This window comes from Cydia splendana, chromosome 2 (assembly GCF_910591565.1).
Source record: "Cydia splendana chromosome 2, ilCydSple1.2, whole genome shotgun sequence".
NCBI classification, from domain to species: domain Eukaryota; kingdom Metazoa; phylum Arthropoda; class Insecta; order Lepidoptera; family Tortricidae; genus Cydia; species Cydia splendana.
The window spans coordinates 30507966-30529027 of record NC_085961.1 but is presented as its reverse complement, the minus strand read 5'-3'; the positions used below and the strand labels follow the sequence as shown (position 1 = coordinate 30529027).

The 21062-nt window shown below is 39.4% G+C and overlaps 2 protein-coding genes across 5 annotated transcripts in view; both read left to right on the top strand.

Annotated features, from left to right (window-relative positions):
- The window catches only part of LOC134806160 (choline O-acetyltransferase), a 37667-nt gene extending 20275 nt beyond the window's left edge, over positions 1-17392 (top strand). The window contains exons 3-11 of one of the 4 annotated variants that reach the window (XM_063779450.1): positions 5563-5735; positions 6339-6522; positions 12516-12693; positions 13563-13741; positions 14250-14470; positions 14981-15103; positions 15534-15702; positions 16688-16879; positions 16992-17392. In XM_063779450.1, coding sequence (XP_063635520.1) covers positions 5563-5735; positions 6339-6522; positions 12516-12693; positions 13563-13741; positions 14250-14470; positions 14981-15103; positions 15534-15702; positions 16688-16879; positions 16992-17201 — 1629 coding nt within the window. In that variant the 3' untranslated portion in view covers positions 17202-17392. Of the gene's footprint in view, positions 1-5562; positions 5736-6338; positions 6523-12515; positions 12694-13562; positions 13742-14249; positions 14471-14980; positions 15104-15533; positions 15724-16681; positions 16880-16991 lie in introns of all 4 variants that reach the window. The other 3 variants (XM_063779447.1, XM_063779446.1, XM_063779448.1) reach the window with 3 other exon arrangements.
- LOC134806161 (high-affinity choline transporter 1) overlaps positions 1-21062 on the top strand; it is a 357022-nt gene that overhangs the window by 217517 nt on the left and 118443 nt on the right. The gene's annotated exons all lie outside the window — the stretch shown is intronic.

Here is a 21062-nt window from a genome sequence, read left to right as displayed (position 1 = left end):
CATGGGCTACGGTTACCGCTTACCATCAGGCGGGCCGTATTCCTGTTTGCCACCTTCATTGTATTATTTAAAAAAACTTTATTATATCGGATAAAAACAGATATTTCTCCTGCGAGGTTTCTGACAATTGTCACAAGAAACACTACAATTGTCACGAAATTCCGACATATAACTCATTACCTGTCAAGAATTACCTACAATTCTTCTAAATCTTTGACAATTGTCAGAAACCTCGCAAGAGAAATATCTGTTTTTATCCGATATAATAAAGTTTTTTTAAATAATACAATGATGGTGGCAAACAGGAGTACGGCCCGCCCGATGGTAAGTGGTAATCGTAGCCCATGGATGCCTGTGACGTCAGCAACAGTGATTTTACAATTCGTCGCACCTGTCACCGATGTGAAATTGGGGCCTGCTATATTAGATTATGGTAAGATAAATGCAACTCTTAGATTGTTGCTGGGCATGTAAATCAAAAGATGATTATCTGGGCTACCTATATGAAATAAATTGTCACAGTGTAACTAGCTGTATAGCTTTAGAAATTTATAGAGGTGACTAGAGTTGATTATTAATGAATTGAGTTACATTTACCTAAATGAGGCAAGAATTTAAAATGTCACAGACAATTTCATATACACACTATTAACTTGCAGTTTGTAAACTTTATTCCAACAACATAAGGTCTACTGATGATCGGTTGAAAGTATTGCTGTAAGTACTTGACTGTTTTTTTGTGTGTACTGTCCTCTCCACAATAAAATGCTTATAGACCTAGTCATGTCAAACATTATGTTGGTGGCTGCAAATTGCCTAATCTTTGCAAAGTGAGTACATGGAGATGAATTACTGTGTATGGCTTCATATTGAAACAATTATTTTTATAATGTTATTTCTTAATTACCTAAGGTAAATTATTGATAAATTAACAGTGTGAAGTGATAATATTCAATAAGTCACACATGTTCAATTTGTTGTTAAATGTTGTATTATCATGACATGTGTTATTCCAAAGTCAATATGACTCCTAGAATGGATAATGCGGCTCGTGGCGGTGCGGCTGCTTGAAGCGAGTCCTCTTCCTCACTGAACTGCAGCTGAAATGGGTTGCAATGAAAGAAGAGTCTGCAATGAGAAGTGACTGCAGGTATTATTACTAAGGTTATCCAATTGAATGAGGCACATAACTTTACAAATTTACAGTAATGGTCAATATCATTAACACATGTTGTTTCACCAAGTACCTACTTGAAGTAAGTTTCTGAATGTTTTCATGCAAATGAATTATACTGCCTATGCCTACTTTACTGATAATGGGCATGTCTTATAAAATGTCTCTTTATGTCTTGTCTGTCTGCAATTTTTCAATGTCATTATAATATCAAGTGATTGATATGGATGGGTACTATAATAGGTACATTTAAAAACTATCTAGTAACAAAACAAATAATATTTGAATAGTGTGCTGTGTGACTGAACTACTGTGTGTGCTAAGGCATACCTACTGTTGGCTGGTGATACATACCCCTTACGCAGATCATTCTAGCATTCAAAGCTACCTCAGATAGAAGAAGAAAATAAGTGGTCTTGTTGAGCGACCTATTATTCTAGACAACATTTTGTAAGTTAAATTGGTAAACATTAGTTATGTACCTATAGCAGGTTTATGCCTAGAGGTAACAATGTTTTAAAATACTTGTTCATATACTTGCTACTTGGTAATATCTTTACATCACACACTTTACTATATTATTTAGTGTTGACAACGGTCAAATTGATGAGAGAAACATGAAAATCGTTTCTGAAGGCAACATACCTTATGTTTGAGGTACCTATGCATGTTAGTGTAATTATCAGAGTGGATACATTATAAAAAAGGGAAGAATATTTGGCGAGACAATGATTCTCTGGGTCTCTGGTTGGTTGTCGTGTGGTGATAACGCCGACAGGGCTATTACACTTAAGTATAAAATTGTCATTGTTGCCAAACTTGTTATGCTGTCACAAAATAAGGTTATTGCCCGTGATAAAAGAAATAAATCCATGTAAGCGTAAAGTCGCCTTAAGTTAGTCAAGACATGGTGGTGAAAAAGAAAAGTTATGTCCGCCAAGTTTGGTTGCCTCAAGGGCCCACAGAAAAGTTTACATGGTTGCCTCGAGGGCTTACAAGGTACGTTAAAGATGTAGGTACATGGTTGCCTCAAGGGCTCACAGAAATGTTTACATGGTTGCCTCAAGGGCTCACAGAAATGATTACATGGTTGCCTCGAGGGCTCACAAGGTACGTTAAAGATGTAGGTACATGGTTGCCTCAAGGGCTCACAGAAATGTTTACATGGTTGCCTCAAGGGCTCACAGAAATGATTACATGGTTGCCTCGAGGGCTCACAAGGTACGTTAAAGATGTAGGTACATGGTTGCCTCAAGGGCTCACAGAAATGTTTACATGGTTGCCTCAAGGGCTCACAGAAATGATTACATGGTTGCCTCAAGGGCTCACAAGGTACGTTAAAGATGTAGGTACATGGTTGCCTCAAGGGCTCACAGAAATGATTACATGGTTGCCTCAAGGGCTCACAGAAATGATCACATGGTTGCCTCAAGGGCTCACAGAAATTATTACATGGTTGCCTCAAGGGCTCACAATGACAATCGAATGTCAGTCTTACTCATTGAAAATAGAACACATGTTTGAAGTCCCGTTTGTGGGAAATATATATCCCTTCGCCTGGTAAAGGGTTAAAGATGTAGGTACATGGTTGCCTCAAGGGCTCACAGAAATGTTTACATGGTTGCCTCAAGGGCGCACAAGATACATTAAGGCTTTACGTGGTTTGAGAGCATTTGTCACTTGATACATGATCGCTTGAATGGCTCACATACATGATTTGCCTTCGGGGCCTGGTACTGGACAACCTTTGTGGCTTGGTTGTTGATAGCCTTTGTGGCTTGGTACATGATCGCGTGAAGGGCTCACGTACATAAATTGCCTTTGGGGCCTGGTACTGGACAACCTTTGTGGCTTGGTTGTTGATAGCCTTTGTGGCTTGATTCTTGATCGCGTGAAGGACTCACGCACATGAATTGCCTTTGGAACCTGGTACTGGACAACCTTTGTGGCTTGGTTGTTGATAGCCTTTGTGGCTTGATACATGATCGCGTGAAGGGCTTACATACATGATTTGCCTTCGGGGCCTGGTACTGGACAACCTTTGTGGCCTGGTTGTTGATAGCCTTTGTGGCTTGATACATGATCGCCTGAAGGGCTCACATACATTATCGCCTGAGGGACTCACACACATGATCCCCTGAGTGGCTTACATACATGATCGCCTCAAGGGCTCACATTATCGCCAGAAGTGTCTTACACAGCTGAAACAACGCTTAATGAGCGCACATATTCGCCTGAAAGGGGCTCACCCAAATGAGATAATACTTTATTAGATCGTGAATGTGACTTAGCGAGTATTTTTGAATTTGTTGAGAATCCCATGCCTGGTATTTAGCGAGTATTTGCAGAAGATTTTTGTAATTAATGAATACGTAAATTATATGTACGCCTAGCGAGCTCAAGAATATGATCACCTTTGCAAGACCAGTTAAAGAATTGATTTAGCGAACTTATATAGTACAGATCAGCGAAGTTAAAATAGTGAGCTCGGAAGATGATAATTATGATGAGGCTTAAAGAGCTTGTTGACAAGATATGAAGTTTCTGTAATAAAATGACAATTGACGATATTATAATATTATTATATCTGCTTAAAGAGCTGACGATTGGAGAAAATGATATTTATTTAAGAAAACTGGAAATATACAATATAAACCTGGTTTTTGAACCATAACGGAACTACCTGAGAGCTGACGATTAAGATTGATTTACCAGCTCGTAATAGTCCCAATGATCTGACAAATTTTGATGCATAAAATGGCATTACGATATGACACCAAGAAAATTTATATTGATGTAGCCTAAAGAGCCTAAACATCGGAAGATGAATTGTGGAACTGACCAAGTCGGTTGGTTTTGTTTTCTTATTTTTAGCACAGTTAACATCGCGTCCAATGAAGTCGTTGAGCACAACTGGCTACCTATGTCACGAGTCCCTCGGTGCAAGGAGTACGAGGACAAGAGTTCTGTGGTGCTGATTGCTGACCTTCGAGGGCGAAGGTTTTTTTCATCAGGAGGCCGAACTGATAACCGATAATGATCTTTCGCGTGTGAAGCCTAACAATCGGTATTAGAAAAGGTCACCTCACTATACCGCGGCAAGGACTGACAGATGAGCATCGCCGCAATGGCGGCGTCGTAGGTCAAGCTTCCCAAGTTATGTCTGTTTTATTGTATTAAATCCTTTATTTGATGATGATTGGTGTTTTAGTTTAACAGTAGCATGAGTAAAGGTGGCCACTGGCGAGCCTTCCAACAGTCCAAATAGTGTGACTGCAATCCAAAATCAGTCCGTGAATGTCAAAAACGTACAATGTTTAATATTAGGATGCCGTCCATTTGGATGAATCCATTGTAACGGCATCCATTTGGAAGGCTCGTCAGTGGCCTGCTTAACATATACGTTGTGAATACAATTACATACTAACAATACTTACATAGAGACGCGGCTGCTGCTGGTTGTGCTGGTGCTGCTACATTAGCCTCTTATTATATTTAATGATAAGGATCCTCACCGAATGTTGGGTCATATTTAAAAAAAATTGAGAACGATTTTTTCTGCTCTATACAACACAACCGAGGTTTGAACTTGAACCCACGATTCTTGACCATCAGATATTGGACTTTTACTACACAAATATTTTATTTATTTGCTGCGTTAAATTGTCCTGAGGGTAAGTCAAATGTTGTGTCACTTTGACATGATATTATGACACAAGCGTAGATCTACCCGCCATCTGTTAGAATCTTGTGGCACTACGTTGACAGTCAAAGAAGGACGCCATAATTCCTTCGTAGTTAAGGGTGGTATTCCACCTATCCAATTTCTTTGTCCAATGTGTATTGCATCTCACATTTTGCTTAGTGAGAAAGCGAGACGCTATGACATTGGACAGGTGGAATTACCACCCTAAGTACTGTGCCGATTGTTGTGATACATATATCATATAAATAGTTCGAATACCCAAGCTGCATAAGTAAGTACATGGCCACTTTATGAATGAATTCCATTCATAATGTGTCTATACAATTTTATAGCTCGCTGTCAAAGACTCAGGAGTCAGGACATCTGTATAATATACCTATTATCATACTCTCTGCTATTATCAACTATTATTTAATGACAGGTTGACAAGTGAATATATTCAGTGACCAGTGTAGAAAGTAGAGAGAGAAGACAATATAGAGTACCACTCTCTCCAGGCGAGTGGTGTGCCTGGGGATCGAAATCCAATGGATGGATTAGGAGTGGTATTTATAGACTGACATTCGGAACTCCGTAAGCGCGATGTGAGAAATGTTAACGCCATCTATTATAATGTTGTGGCACGACGTTATCAGTGACCGAGGAGACGCCACAGAGCAAATACGTTGACTTATTGTTACAGGTGACGGACTACTGGCTGGACGACATGTACCTGAAGGTGCGTCTGCCGCTGCCCATCAACTCCAACCCCGGCATGGTGTTCCCCAGCCGGAGGTTCGCCAAGGTCGACGAGGTCGCCGACCTTGCCGCGCTGTTCATCGATGATCTGCTGGATTATAAGGAGATGCTTGACAGGTACTAATACCCCAAGAACAATATTAGCTGGTATTTTCTAAACAAATTTGACAAGAGTTCCTGATGGCGCTGTTCATAGACGTCCTGGGCGCGTAGCCAACGTGCCAATCGTTAAAGCTCCGTAGCGTATCGTAGTCATATATTGCTTTATCACTCTTCCACACTAATGCGACAGTGAACGATTGTTAACTATTGCACGTTGGCTACGCACCCTGGATTATAAGGAAATACTTGACGGGTGCTCGACACTTTTAGGAGTTTTTAGGAATTAACCACGAAAGGAAGGTTTATAACCTCATTACAAAAATTCCCTGTAATTGTTGCATATACGAATCTTGCGGTAACCCTATTCATTTTTAGGGTTCCGTACCCAAAGGGTAAAAACGGGACCCTATTACTAAGACTCCACTGTCCGTCTGTCTGTCACCAGGCTGTATCTCATGAACCGTGATAGTTGAAATTTTCACAGATGATGTATCTCGGTTGCCGCTATAACAACAAATACTAAAAAGTACGGAACTCTCGGTGGGCGAGTCCGACGCGCACTTATCCGGTTTTTATTTAAAAGTTAACCGACACGTTCACCCTGGTTGCATGTTACAGAGGCGAACTTCCTCTAGAGCGAGCCACCAGCCGCGAGAAAGGCCAGCCTCTCTGCATGGCTCAGTTCTACCGCCTGCTGGGCGTCTGCCGGATCCCACAGCTGGGCAAGGACCGTCTGGAGCTACCACCGATGCGTCCAGAAGGGGAGCAAGAGGAACTCGTGGTCGTGGCTTGCAGGAACTATGTTAGTATACCATGGTGCAGTAGGTATTATAGGGCTAGCCTCTCTGCACGGTGCAGTTCTACCGCCTGCTGGGCGTCTGCCGCATCCCACAGCTGGGCAAGGACCGTCTGGAGCTACCGCCGATGCGTCCAGAAGGGGAGCAGGAGGAACTCGTGGTTGTGGCTTGCAGGAACTATGTTAGTATACCAAAATATCCCGATTAGTTTCGTGAAATACGAGGGAACACATCAGCAGTAGAATGCTCTCTTTAAAACCAGTACACATAGGTACTCAATATAACAATATAAGATTAATAATTAGAATAAATTTATTGAGAATAACTAAGAATACACAAAAGGTACGTGTCCGGTAAGCCCCAAACTAGGCTGAGCCTGTATCTTGGGACTGAGCAAAAAGATTATGTAATAAATGTTCCACTAAATGGACTTTTTCTGCTTTCTTTGACGTAACTTTATTTATTAGACTTTTCCATTGAAATCTAGGGAGTATTTAGTTAGTTTTACGAGCTGTGGACCCTTCTAATTCAATGTCTGAAGTAATCTCATTACTTAGCCGTCCGTCCCTCATCACAGTAAACTTCTCTTGACAGTTGTACAAAGTAGTTTTAATAGTTAAATTAACTAAACAGATATATACGAAACACTGATTTAAACTGTCACGATTTTCATTTTTGTAACAGCACTTACAAGCATCTTATTAAGCTTTTAAATTACCTCTGACGTTTCGAAGAATTGCCCTCGCGGTCTCCAACAACAGTGGCTAGTTTAGCTAGGAATTAATAAAATAACCAGAAGAAGAATACAAATCCCAGATTGACCATTGGTGCATTAAGGAGCAGTTGCACCAACCACATTTGACTGACTGATCAACGTCAGCCGGCGCGCCCCGGCGCGCCACTATGAAACTTTCCATACATAAAAATTTAGCGAACTCTTTAACGATACGAACAGTTTGGTGCAACCGACCCTAATTCTCTTAATTCTCACAGTGCAATTATGATCAACATTATGTTAATCAATATTAGTTGTTATTAGTAAATGAAAATGCCAATTGAATAAACTAAAATCATAGAGAAATATTGTAAGAATAAAGTGCTCGCTCCATTTATCAGTTTTGATACCAAAACGACTATTATTTTCGCAGTCGACATCTAGCATCGAGTAGCAGAATTATCAGTACCACTTGATACTAGAATTCTCTAATGTCGTGAGTCATGAAAATTGTATTGAACAACAATTTATAACTAATATTAAAAGCCGAAGGAGTTGAAAATAGAGTTTCGGTTAATCCGGTTATAATATTAGCTGAAAATTGTTGAGCATTAGACTTTTCGGTCGTCGGAGCATCTATTGTCGAGTAGCAGTAGGTACTGATAATAGGGGTGATGACACATGTTGAATTTTACAACAAAATTTAGTAAAATAGATAGCAAATGAGCAATTTATCACAATAATGTGGATATTTAAAAAAAATATGGAAATAATACAAAAGTACAGTACCTGAAAGTTTCAAAAAAAAATTTTTTTTTCAACATCCAAGTACGACAAAAATAAGGATACGATTCGATTCCTCACATTTTATCCAATAAAAGATTGTATGGAAACTATATACATAAACGCAATATTTCACCGACAAAATCGCAATTTTCTTGTTTTGGTCATACTTCAAGATGGACTCTCAGTGACCTTGACGTCACGGTCACATATCGTTTTGTGCAGGGCGTTTCGCGTGGAGTGAAGTACGACTGTCGGACTTTGACTATCATTTCTGACTTTTGTATTGCTTTAATGTAATGGGTCCCATATAGACATTTGATCCTAAAAACAAACCTGATTGATTGATACCATAAATGAAAATTAGTCATCTAGCCTATTCCGCAACTCGATGTCGACTACGTAAACAATAGTCGTTTTGGTACTAAAACTGATGCATGGAGTGAGCACTCTATATTTTTGTCTCTATGCTAAAATCTGACAATTATTAAGTATTCGTTTTTTCTACTCAACACGTGATGGCGACTATGTACCTACCGAGATGGTACATTTCAGGACATGTAAAATATTTTAAGTACCTAAATAAGTACAACACAGTGTAAAAACTAATTCTGGTAATATTTTAAAACTTAACCAGATTGTTTTAATGAATGACCGTTAGATCTGTACTACACTATGGTTACGATGAATGTATATGATAGGTATGACTTTTACTACCTATAACAATATTTTTTAAATACCTACTGTTTAAAGTAGGTTTACTGGGCCATCGTTCTCTTAACAACATTATAACCTAAGTTTTGAGAATTAGATTACAGTTTAGAGACAGAATTTATGGTTAGTTTACTTAGTTTCTAAACAACTAATAGTTCCTTTGTAAACGTATGTTAGGTACCTATATGGTTTCGTAAAAATACTTTACACCGTAATAGTAAAACTTTGCAGACAATTTAAGTGTATTTATAAGAAAGATAAGCAATTTTACGTATTACCTACATGTCACCTTTGCAAAGTAAAGGTATATTTTAAATTTTCTTCAAAAAGTACCTAGACAAATAACGTTATATAATTATATGTATACCTATAATTTACTGACGGTACGGTACCTGGGAACTCATTGAGCGTCGAAGGTATCTTAAGGAACGGGGCATTAGTACGGAAATCGCTAAGAGGGAATACTCTGAGCTTCACAATTCCATCAAAAGGGCATGCAGACGCGACAAAAATACTTCCATCCACGCCCTATGCGATGAAATTGAACGCCATGCAGAAACCTCTCATACCAAAGACATGTTCCGGAAAGTGAAGCTACTTACTCGTGATTACAAGCCCAGAAGCTGGCAGATAGCAGACACTGATGGACAAATCATATCAGACCTGAGTAAAGTACTGGACAGATGGAGGGACTATTCGGAACAGCTCTATAGGGAAGCCCCTGAGCAGTTATTGGTGAGGAATGAAGGTGCGCACGCGCTGGAGCCAGATATTCTGATGTCAGAAGTGGAAACCGCCATTAAACGCCTTAAAGACAATGCTGTGGGATCCGATGGCATATATGCCAGCCTTCTAAAAAAATTAGGCACTGAAGGTATAAAGTTTTTGCATGAAATCTGTTGCAAAGTATGGCGTACCGGACAGTGGCCGAAAGACTGGATAGAGTCATTGGTGATACCTCTCCACAAAAAAGGCTCTACGTTAAAATGTGATAATTACAGGACCCTGGCAATAATTTCGCATGCCAGTAAAGTGTTCCTGTACATTATAAACACGCGATTGGCGAAGTTCCTGGACTGGCAAATACCTTCGGAGCAAGCTGGATTTGTGCCTGGGCGCGGGACACGTGAGCAAATTTTTAACGTGCGCCAAATCATCGAGAGATGCCGTGAAGTAAATAAGCCGCTTGTTCTATGCTTTATAGATTACGCTAAAGCATTTGACTGCGTGAGATGGCAAAGCATGCTGAACGTTCTCTTGGAGATGGGTGTCCCCGTTCATTTAGCTTACCTCGTCGAAAACCTATACGCAGAAAGTACTGCCAGGGTTCGCATCGAGAGTGCTACATCGAGTCAGTTTAAACCGGAGAGAGGTGTGAGACAGGGCTGCATATTGTCACCAAAGCTCTTTAACATCTACGGTGAATATATCCTGCGCAAGGCCACAGAAAACTGGACCGGAGGCATTTCGATTGGCGGTAGGAAGATCTCCAACCTACGATATGCCGACGACACTACACTTTTGGCTTCTGACGAGAGTGAGATGAACCTGTTGTTCCGACGAATAGAAGCAGAGAGCAGCAAGCTGGGACTGCACGTCAACCTGGCCAAAACAAAGCTGATGTTTGTCCACAGGGATAACTCACCCCTCCGTACTCTCGAACTTCAGGACCTAGAGTGCGTCGATAGCTTCACCTACCTGGGCTCACTCATAACGAGTGATGGGAGCTGCGACAAGGATATCGTCCGGAGGATCCAGATGGCTAAGGGAGCGATGAGCCGGTTAGACAAGATTTGGAGGGATCGTGCTATCCAGAGGAGCACAAAGATCAGACTAGTGCGATCCCTAGTATTCTCGATCTTTATGTATAGCTCAGAGACCTGGACTATCCGAGCCAAAATGAAAAGTCGCATCGATGCCTTCGAAATGTGGTGTTGGCGTCGACTTCTGCGAATACCTTGGACTGCAAAGCGTACGAACCATTCCATTCTAGAAGAGCTACGCATAAACCGCCGGCTGTCGACCATATGTCAAGACCGCATCCTTGCATATTTTGGCCACCTCTCACGACGTTCTCCTGATAGCCTAGAAATGACGACTATGACGGGCAAAGTTGAGGGCCAGAGGACTCGCGGCAGACCACCCGCTAGATGGAGCGCACAAGTCACTACACCGCTGCATCTACATCTGCAGGAAGCCGTACATATGGCGGGTGACAGAAGCCTATGGAAGAGACTGGTCAGCAACATTAGGACATGATGTCACGATCCTCAGCATTGAGGGAACGACTGATGATGATGATACCTATAATTATGACCTTACTCATTGTTTTTAAAATAATGGAATTCATAGGTAAATTTAATTATATAGATTTCATATTTCATTAACAAAAGGTAATAAATAAGTCGCTTTTTATTTGGAAATGATTAAGTTAACATTTGTCAATAGATGGCGCTGCGAGCAAGATAGAAGGCGCTATCGTTAGTTCACTGAAGATCATACATCAACTTCTGTATATCTTCGCGGGGCATGGAATAAAAAGAAAGAAAGAATAGTACATTATTGTCGAGGCTCGGAAGTAGCTACTTGCAGGCTGAGGATTCGTATTAAACGGACGACCTTGGGAGTCCGTTTAATTGAATCCGAAGCCAGCAAGTAGCCTTCCAGCCGTGTCATATATAGTGCTTTTCTCAAAAATGGTGCGAGAAATATAAATATCATAGAAATATTTTACAAAAGCAACGTTCTTACGTACCTTCACGTGAAAAAATTAGGCTTTGCCGCCTTTTTATTTTTTTTATAAAAAAATAGAAGTGTTTTTTAGTGCCGAAAATACGTCAACCTATTTGAGACAGCTAAATAGTCGCGGTACTAATCATCTGTTTGGCTGTTTAATGGGCCTGTGCCTTCATTTGATATGGCCATTTCAACTTTTAAAAAGTTTGGAACTCAACAAATAATGGAATTTGTATGCAACATTGCAGTCCCAAAATCGAGACTGCAATGTTTTTAACTTTTTAATTTTTGACTGACCATAAACTACGCGCTTCGCGACCTATTTTTTAAACGGCAAAGTCGACTTTGCCGTCCATTTTTGAGAAAAATAATTTTTGACTGGGTGTCACATGCATGTGAACATGTGTAACCCGTAGTTTACAACTTTACAGCTTATATTATTTTTACAACTAAAAACAGCTTGGGTACGATGACAGATGTCATCTCAATACAATTTTGCGAGAATTTGAGTTTTAGAGTTTAAAAATTGTACGGAAATGACAGGCTGACAGCTGTCCAAGCTAAAAATACTATAATTCCATGTGCATGTTGAATTGACCGAGCGAAAGCGAAGATCTCCGTTTCAGCTTGGCCAAAAATTCGTTTGTATGTTCGGATGTTCTCCTCTATAGGTGGCATATTTCAACCGATTCTCGTGATATTTGGTGAGCTAGTTGGGTAATTAATTATAATTTTATAATATAACTATTTGTAATTTTTTTTGTCGATGCAGTTTTTGGATTTTTTTAAAATGCCGGAGACTCAGAGGATTAATGTTATAGTTTAATGCTTAGGTACTGTACATTAATTTCAATTGATTCTTCTGCTTACTAGGTATGGATACAGTTCATACGGTTGAATTAAATTATGACTTAATCTTAAATGTCGATTACATTAAAGTAAAGAGTTATTTATCTAATCTAGGCGTGATACTGCACCAATTTAACAACTCCACCTCATAAAAGTTTAACAGGAACCAACGATAAACTTTAAAAAAATCTCCCTTTCTAGTTCTACCCCATCCCAGTGAAAGCTGCCGATCGCGGACGCATCACCCCTGGTGAGATTCAAGCACAGCTCCTGATGGCCATGGTGGACGCTGCAGGAGCTCCGGCGGCGCCCCGTGTGGGGCTCCTATCTTCCCTGCCGAGGGACGCCTGGGCGAGAGCTAGGGACATACTCTGTGAAGGTAGGTGTCTAATCTAACCAGACATGATTCAAGCACAGCTCCTGATGATCATGGTGGACGCAGTAGGGGTCCCACCGGCGCCCCATGCGGGGCTTCTGTCTTCCCTACCAAGGGACGCCTGGGCCAGAGCGAGGGGAATACTCTGTGATAGTAGGTTCAAGCACAGCTGATCATGGTGGACGCGGCAGGGGCCACGTGGGGCTTCTGTCTTCCCTGCCGAGGGGCGCCTGGACATACTCTGCGAAGGTTCTGACATAGTTATCGAAACCGTATCGTATCGTCGCACCTACCGTGCCTAGTTTGACCTTATCTCAACGAGATAAGATCTACGCCTGGTCAGTTGAGTGTGATGCTATCTCGCAAGATAGATTTAGGATACATACATATAGGTAAATTTATATGTTCTTAATGACAACTTACCTTGTTACTTAATAATTAATGTAGGTACCTATTCAGCTTAAGATTAGTTTAGAGCGCAACGCCAACAAACTGTCTCACAGCTCACAGTTTGGCGAAACATTAGATTAAAATACTAAACATTGTACTTTTTCTGTAAAATTTTCAATAAAAAAAAAGTTTAGCATGGTAGATGCAGTTACCGCTCTATTGTGGGGCTATATTGGCTCTATAAGAGCGTACCTAATGTACTTTTCTAAAAACTACAACTTCTTTGTAATATACTCATCATCACCCTACTAACGTTGTTCTGGCATGGCTCGCTTGGGCAGCCTGGGGTCTGCTTAAACGAAACGAAAATTCCCAGACATTGACATTACGATGAATGAATTGTTATCTTGGCAACGCTCCGTGTTATCAATTCATGACTTAATCATGAGGCACGCCTATGATCCCTGATTCTTCCATTCCAGACGAGACCAACCGTCACAACATGGAGCTGATTTCCCGCGCGCTGTGCATCGTGTGCCTCGACGAGGCCGGCGGGGACAGAGCTGACGCCGATGCTGACACCAATGCGTTCTTACGAGCCATGCACGGAGCAGGGACTAAACATCACTCTGCTAACCGCTGGTTTGACAAGACTGTTCAGGTGAGCTTAGAAACTCTTCAGAAATTATATCTTCGCCTGAATGGATGCGGCGACATCCTTTCGAAAAGCGTAATGTGATGAAGTGGAACTTCTAATGAAGACTGATACCGTAATGTCCTATAAAGTCCGTTCTTATTGCGTTTATTTTGCGTTCGATACACTTGTGTTTGCTATTCACCTAGTCTGCACCATAGCGGCCGCACGAATGCGTTACTGCGGAATTGTGCAACTCTGTTGTGTTCTTAATTACTTGACTAGTTAAATCATGAGAAACATACTATTTTTAGCTGATCATATCCCCCGACACTATCGGAAGTCAGCAACAAATTCTTGCCAGTCCCATATTGGGATACCCATCTACAATTTAGCAGGGATTTAAAACTTCTCGGGTCAGAGGTGTAGGGTTAGAGCCGGCGTAGCTATATTTGACGGTCATAAGTCATAAGCGCATTGTATTACTTGAAAAATAGACTATCTTTTTCTTTAAATGACCAAACAAAATTTCTAGCTGATCATATCATCCGACGGCACCGTGGGCATGTGCTACGAGCACAGCGCCGCCGAAGGCGTGGCGGTGGTACGTCTGGCCGAGCGAGCGCTAGCTCGGGCTGCGGTGGCGGCCCGGCCTGCCCCGCCGCCGGCACTGCTGCCCGCTCCACAGGCCATGAAGTGGATCCTCACGACTGACGTTGAGAGGATGATTGAGCAAGCTGGGAGGGAGATTGATCGGTATGTACTTCGGTTAAGGAAAACAATGCTCCTATAGAATTTGATGAAAGAACAGAGTAAAGGATGACTCACGCTAGACTGGGCCAGGCCCGCGCCGAGGCGTCCGACATGACATATTCTATACAAAATGAAGCGCAGGAAGCTCCGGCCCTGCCTCAGCCAGGTCTAGCGTGTGTCATCCCTTACGGTCGTACCTCGGAGCAATTTGTGGCGATCGAAACGTTCGAATTAGATTAATGTGTAGTATAGAAGAAGAACTAGGTGTATCTAGTCATAGCATGGCCTTTTGAGCTGCTGCCGGCGCGAGCAACTCTGATGACTGAAGTTGAAAGAGAGATTGTAGTTATGTTAATATGTTATCGGTATTAATTTTATTGTAGGTACACTGTGACAAATGCCGCTCTGCTCCAATTTTAAGTTTACAAGTCACAAATGTTCAGGAGTGAATCTTGCAGACTCTATAAGAACTAAAGATGGATATAGTAGATTCATATTGTCTGAATGTTCCAGCAACATCTCGGACCTGGACGTGAAAGTGTACACGTACAAGGGCTACGGGCGAGAGTACATGAAGAGCTGCCGCACCAGCCCTGACGTCTACATTCAGCTGGCCATGCAGTATGCCTACTTTAAGTAAGATAAATAAATATAAATATTATAGGGACATCTTACACAAGGACTCTAGATCCAAGATTGCAACAATAGAACGTCATGACCTTAATATAACAATACCTATATTTAAAGTAATCCCTAGATTCTTCTTCTTTTTAGCCCTTTTCGATTCTTGAGATGTTCAATTTTTGCTATTTTGTGCTCTTTGTGTTGATCCAGCTATTCTTTTGATGTCGTCATACCAACGCATTTTTGGTTTTCCTACTGGGCGTGACTCTCCCCAAGGTCTACACTCCCCCTAGATTATTTTAACTTTTTTAACTGATTAAGGCATATTTATTTTTTAGTTCACCATAAGTTAACCAAAAACTACTTAGAGACATAATTTTACTTTTAACATTTTATCAACATGAGGCCAGATTGCCGACCAAATTGCTCCTTTGCTTCTCAGAATGTACGGACACCTGGTGTCCACTTACGAATCTGCTTCCCTCCGCCGCTTCCTCGAAGGCCGAGTGGACAACATCCGCTCAGCCCACCTCCCCGCCCTGGCCTGGGCCAAGGCCATGTGCGCTGATGAGACACCGCCCCTCTCCGAGGCTGATGACAGCCAGAAAAAGGTGTCTTTTAATTTATATGGGGTGAGGAACTAAACTTGACATGCCACACTTTAGTTAGCTTGTGTCTATGTCTAGCGGAATTAAATGGGTGATCGTCGCTTTGCTATCGATAAATCTAGTAGGTTATGGACACATTGTTATGGATAAAATCGTCATATCCTCATACACCTAGGTGTAATATTTTTCTTTATATGGGGTGGGTGGTACACTTTTCCTGTTGTTACACGCTTGTAGTTGAAAGTCGATGTCTAAATCGAAATTTTAGGGCCTTCCGCGAATCACGATCATTTCGTTATCTGCCTCTGTATCGCCTTCGTGCAATTGAGGCAGATATCGAAATTTCGATTTTCGTTTTTCGCGTTATGCCCTCTGATGGTAACCTTTATTTTGTTTCGTTAGTCTGCACTAACAATAACGGCGGATCGAACTTAAAGCTATATTAGGCTTGAGTAGAAACATTAAGAGCTTGACTAGTGTTGAAACCTTTATCCAAAATGTACCTAGGTTCCAAAATTGTAGATTGTGGGAGTAATAAGTAAGTGTGTGCATCTGTGTTAGATACTTAGTTTTCTAATGAAATTACATTTTATGGAAGTTGTACAAAAATTGTGGTAAATTGTATGATATTGCTTATGTAGGTATGTGGTTGGTCGTTTCTGCTGTCTTTTTAGTATGTGGTAAGTATATTAAAACACAGCATACCTGTTCTAGTTCTTAATTCTTACACCTCTCGCGTCGAATGATAGGTAGTCCCTATGGCAGTTATTTCTTATGGAGTAGGTCACGTAAAATATTTGTAGACATTTTATGGAAGAATAGGACATTACTTTATTTGGAAATGTCCCATTTAAGCAATAAAAATATGGTAAAAACTCATTCCTTAACCAAAAGACTTGAAGGAACCATCATTCGTCGCGAGAAGTATAAGAATTCGCTTTTCAAAACTCAAGCCTTTGGTCCATCAACCGTATACTTCCAGGAACAGAAGAAACTAGAGCTCTTCGATGAAGCAGCGAAGAAGCAGACCGCCATAATGGAAGCCAACATCCTGGGCCGGGGCATCGACAACCATCTCCTAGGGCTGCGCGAGACGGCGCGGGCCCAGGGTCCGCTCCCGGAGCTGTTCACTGATCCCACGTACAAACTGATGAACGAGTTTAAGCTGAGCACTAGCCAGGTACTCTTAACTGATCATCGGTAGACTTACTGATGTGCTGTTGTTTCAGCTATAATGGAAGATAAAGCCAACAGCCATTATTGGCTTAACGATAACAATTTTTTATTCCCAGGTGGCCACCACCGCTGACGGCACGTTTATGGGCTACGGCGCTGTCGTCCCCGACGGGTACGGCGTCTGCTACAACCCTAAGAAGGACTCCATCATCTTCTGTATCTCGTCCTTCGTCTCGTCCAGTGTCACCAACACGGAGGCCTACAGGCAGTCGCTGGAGGAGGCGCTGGACTCCATGAAGCTGATGTTCCAGCATCGGCAGACCTAAACCTCAACGATTGCGTCGTGTCCTGTCATCAATACAAAGGCTTTGTGTCGGTAGGCATGAGGTGGAGTCAAAAGGGTGATGAGGAACACCACACCAGGAGGTATGGTAATGTAAACTAATTTTGAAGAATTGAAGGTGGGTTTCAAGATTTTGTGTACTGGAAAACAGGATGATATAATAATATTATGTTTGTGGTCAGGATCTAAACGGGACAAACGGGTTACTTATAAACTAATCGCAGCGTAGTCAAAATTGTTTGAAAATGTACAAAAACACCTTTCGCTGTAAAATGTCGAGGGGTTTCTTCCTTGATTAAACGCCTATCATATTATCAGAGAGAAAAAGAGTAAGTAGCCGCAATGTATAGGCACGTTTGGTGAAGCAAGGCGTTTATTGATGAAATTAATAAATTAAGCAAAACAAAAAATATTTCGAAATTAGTAATCAGTGTCTGGTTTGTCATTATATTGGAGAAATATTAAAAAGGATATGAAATATATTATATAAAATAAACGTTGGTCGCTTTCCAAGCGATATTTTGAATGTTTATGAACAGTTTACGAAATAATCAACTTTATCCCGTATGTAATACGCACATTAAGTAGTTCTAAGAAACGTAATTGAAGGGTAAGGAAACTAAAACATATCAAAAATAATGTCCTAAAATGTAGCTGTAAATGTTCGACTTTAAACCTTACAATTTGTATGTAAAATGTTCTAGTCGTCTGATCTCGTTCAATTCGTTCCATATATATTAAAATCCAAATATATTTAGTAAATAAGTACCTAAAGTTATCCGATTAGGTATCTTATATTTAAATGCAAGTCATCAATTAACAGTAGAATTTATTTGTGAATAATTAAAAAAATATATAAAATATAAATACGAAACTTATGTTAGCCGCTTTTAAGCGATGTTTTGAAAGTTTAAAAGTAATAATTATTATAAGTCATATAATGTTCAATTTGGTTCCGTATTTAATACGCACATTCTGTAGATGTAAGAAACGATTAATACGATTACGGAACGAAAACATATCAAAAAAATGTCCTTATAAAAAGTAGTTAGTTGTAAATGTTCTGACGCTTACAACTTTTATGTAAAATGTTTTAGTCGTAAAATCTAGTCAATTTGTGCAATGCAAAATCCAAATATACTTAGTGAGTAAGTAGACCTACGAATCTAGTATGGAAATATACCAAAGCCACAGTTATAAATAGTTGGTATCCTATTACTACAGATTATTTAAAAGCCACAGTAGAATTAATTTGATATGTTTATCTTTCAGAATAAAAAAACTTAATTTGAAACGTTTTAGATGTATTTTATACACAAATATATTGTTATTTGCCTTTAGATGCACGTGCTACGTATTGTTTGTTACGGGTAAAATATTTTGTAGAGAAACTAAGTATATGTAATACCAAAGATTATGTTTAACATACCTACTATATTTATTATTGCGAAAAATGTGTTTCTCATAGTTACTAGATTGCTTAAATTATACATTTGTTGTCCCCTAAAAAACTTTTAATAATATTTATTAAAAAACGATTAAACTAAAATTGGAGGCTATCTGATCCATTTTATTATCTTTTATATGTATATGGCTGCAATAAAATACTAATAAGCCTTTGATATTGTGTATTATATACACGCACATGTCGGTGCTTTAAATTTTTTTTTTCATATATCCCACCCAGTATTATTTAAAATACTTAGGTACAATAGGGATGTTTCCTGTACTTCAAATAAATTATTTCAAACCATGCACGAAATAAAGCACCAGATAATTATTAGAAAAACATAGATAGCAGCTATTTTTAAACACAATTTGTATTTAATAAATCGGATTGAAATATAAAAAAGTAGGTGAGTTTACCGTGATATTCGTTTTCATATAAATTCCATATTAGCAAATCGTTTTGACAGTTCTAAAAAAGAAGCTGATTTGACTAGTAGGAATGTAGCCTATTTTACAATAATACATTTCGATACAAGTGAGAAAAATAGAAAATTCGCAACGGGTGGCGATAAATTAAAGCATGACCGAAATACCTACCTACAACATGTTAAAATTGTAATTTTTAATGGAATTGTGTAACTATATCATATTATGATAAGTTATGATATTTATGTCATCCAATTTCTTTTTATTAGGGTTTTAATTTGTTTTTTATTTAATATTATGTTAGTATAAATAAAATTACCTTATTTCTCGTAAGGCTTACGGTCCTACCTACAGCTAGTACTTATTAAGTTCGGTGAAATTGGAATCATTTTCAATCGGAAATAGCTGCAATTATTTTCTTTCGTTCAAAAACAAAGATAAATCAACTCTATATCCTTACACTAATGGTTCAAATTTCACCGACAAATTTAGTTTTTATTTCTTGTAAGGCCTGGGCCTTAGGAGGCTATGGATAATGTATCGACTTAGATTGTATGTTAAATGGAAAATGCAATTAAATGTTAATCGTAGTTCTGACTTAATTGGTAATTGTAAGGTAACTTATACATATCAAATGTCAACGATCATGTGAGACATGACCAAGAATATCAAAAACATATCAATTGTTAGTCGTAAGTGAAACGGATACATATCAAAATGTCCATATAAGAATTGTAATTGTAAGTAAATGTTAAGAATAGTTCTATAATACGATAGATGTCTGTTGCTGTTCACCAAGAGTAGGTGCACAACGCCACCTTGTGTCAAGTAGAGTAATAAAAAAGTAATTGTATTAGATTAGATTATTATACACATGATCTCATTGTTTTATTGTTTATTACGAGTATATAAAATTAAAATCAATATTTTAACAATATTTTGTGATTATGATCAAGTCTGTTTATTATATAGTATTTTCTTATACTTAATGTTATTTTAGTGAGTTATATTTTTGATGAAAAAATATGTATGCTATTAGTGTTATTTTATTATAAGTGCTGCATTTAAGGTCATAAATTTGGTAAAATAATTGTTATCAGTGTAGCAAAACATTAAGCAAATGGCGTTCTAATAGTTTTAATCTTCTGTCTGATGTCTGTCTGAAAGATGGCAACACTTAAATGTAATATAGCTACATAATTTACCATGACAGTAAAGCTCTGGTTTCCTAGGATAGCGGTGCCGTCATATAGCGGCCGTCTCCATACAAAATACTACTCCATCCATACTTAGCCGTATTATTTTGTATGGAGACGGTCGCTATATGACGGCACCGCTATCCTAGGAAAACAGAGCTTTACCTACTCTCTGTTTCATAGTAACCAATCCATGTCCTCGAGTATATGTATAGACCAGTAGCGACATCTAGTGGAAAGTAGGAAGACCCGCTTAAAGTTTAGTTTGCAATACTTTTGTATTGTTTTTTTAAACGTAGTCGACTAAGATTTGTATAGTCGTATCATCGAGAGCGTGGAATTGCATATGTAGTAGTATTGTGTGTTTACAGGCATTCTATATTTGAATTTTCTATTTTCTTGTACTATCAGCATACAACCACTACAAATGCAATTCCATCTTCTCGATAATTCAACTATAGTCTTATTACCTGATTCTGAAATTACGGAAGGTATTGGAAATAGAATTTCCGTGTCTATTTGTCTATCTTATATACCTACCAAGAATAAAATAAAATTGAATGTACCTACCTAAGTTAACGAAAATTGATCTGGGAATGCATCTGAAAGCGAGTTCCGAGGAATTGTACCATAAAACCATAGACCATGAAAATATTCGAATTATGGACCATATTTGGGAGTTTTTGGACTATAGTCAGGTGGTTTACGGTAGGCGAATTCGGCTTGCCTGTGATTGATGTACGGCGCTTCTTCAGTCAAAAAACTTTCAGAAC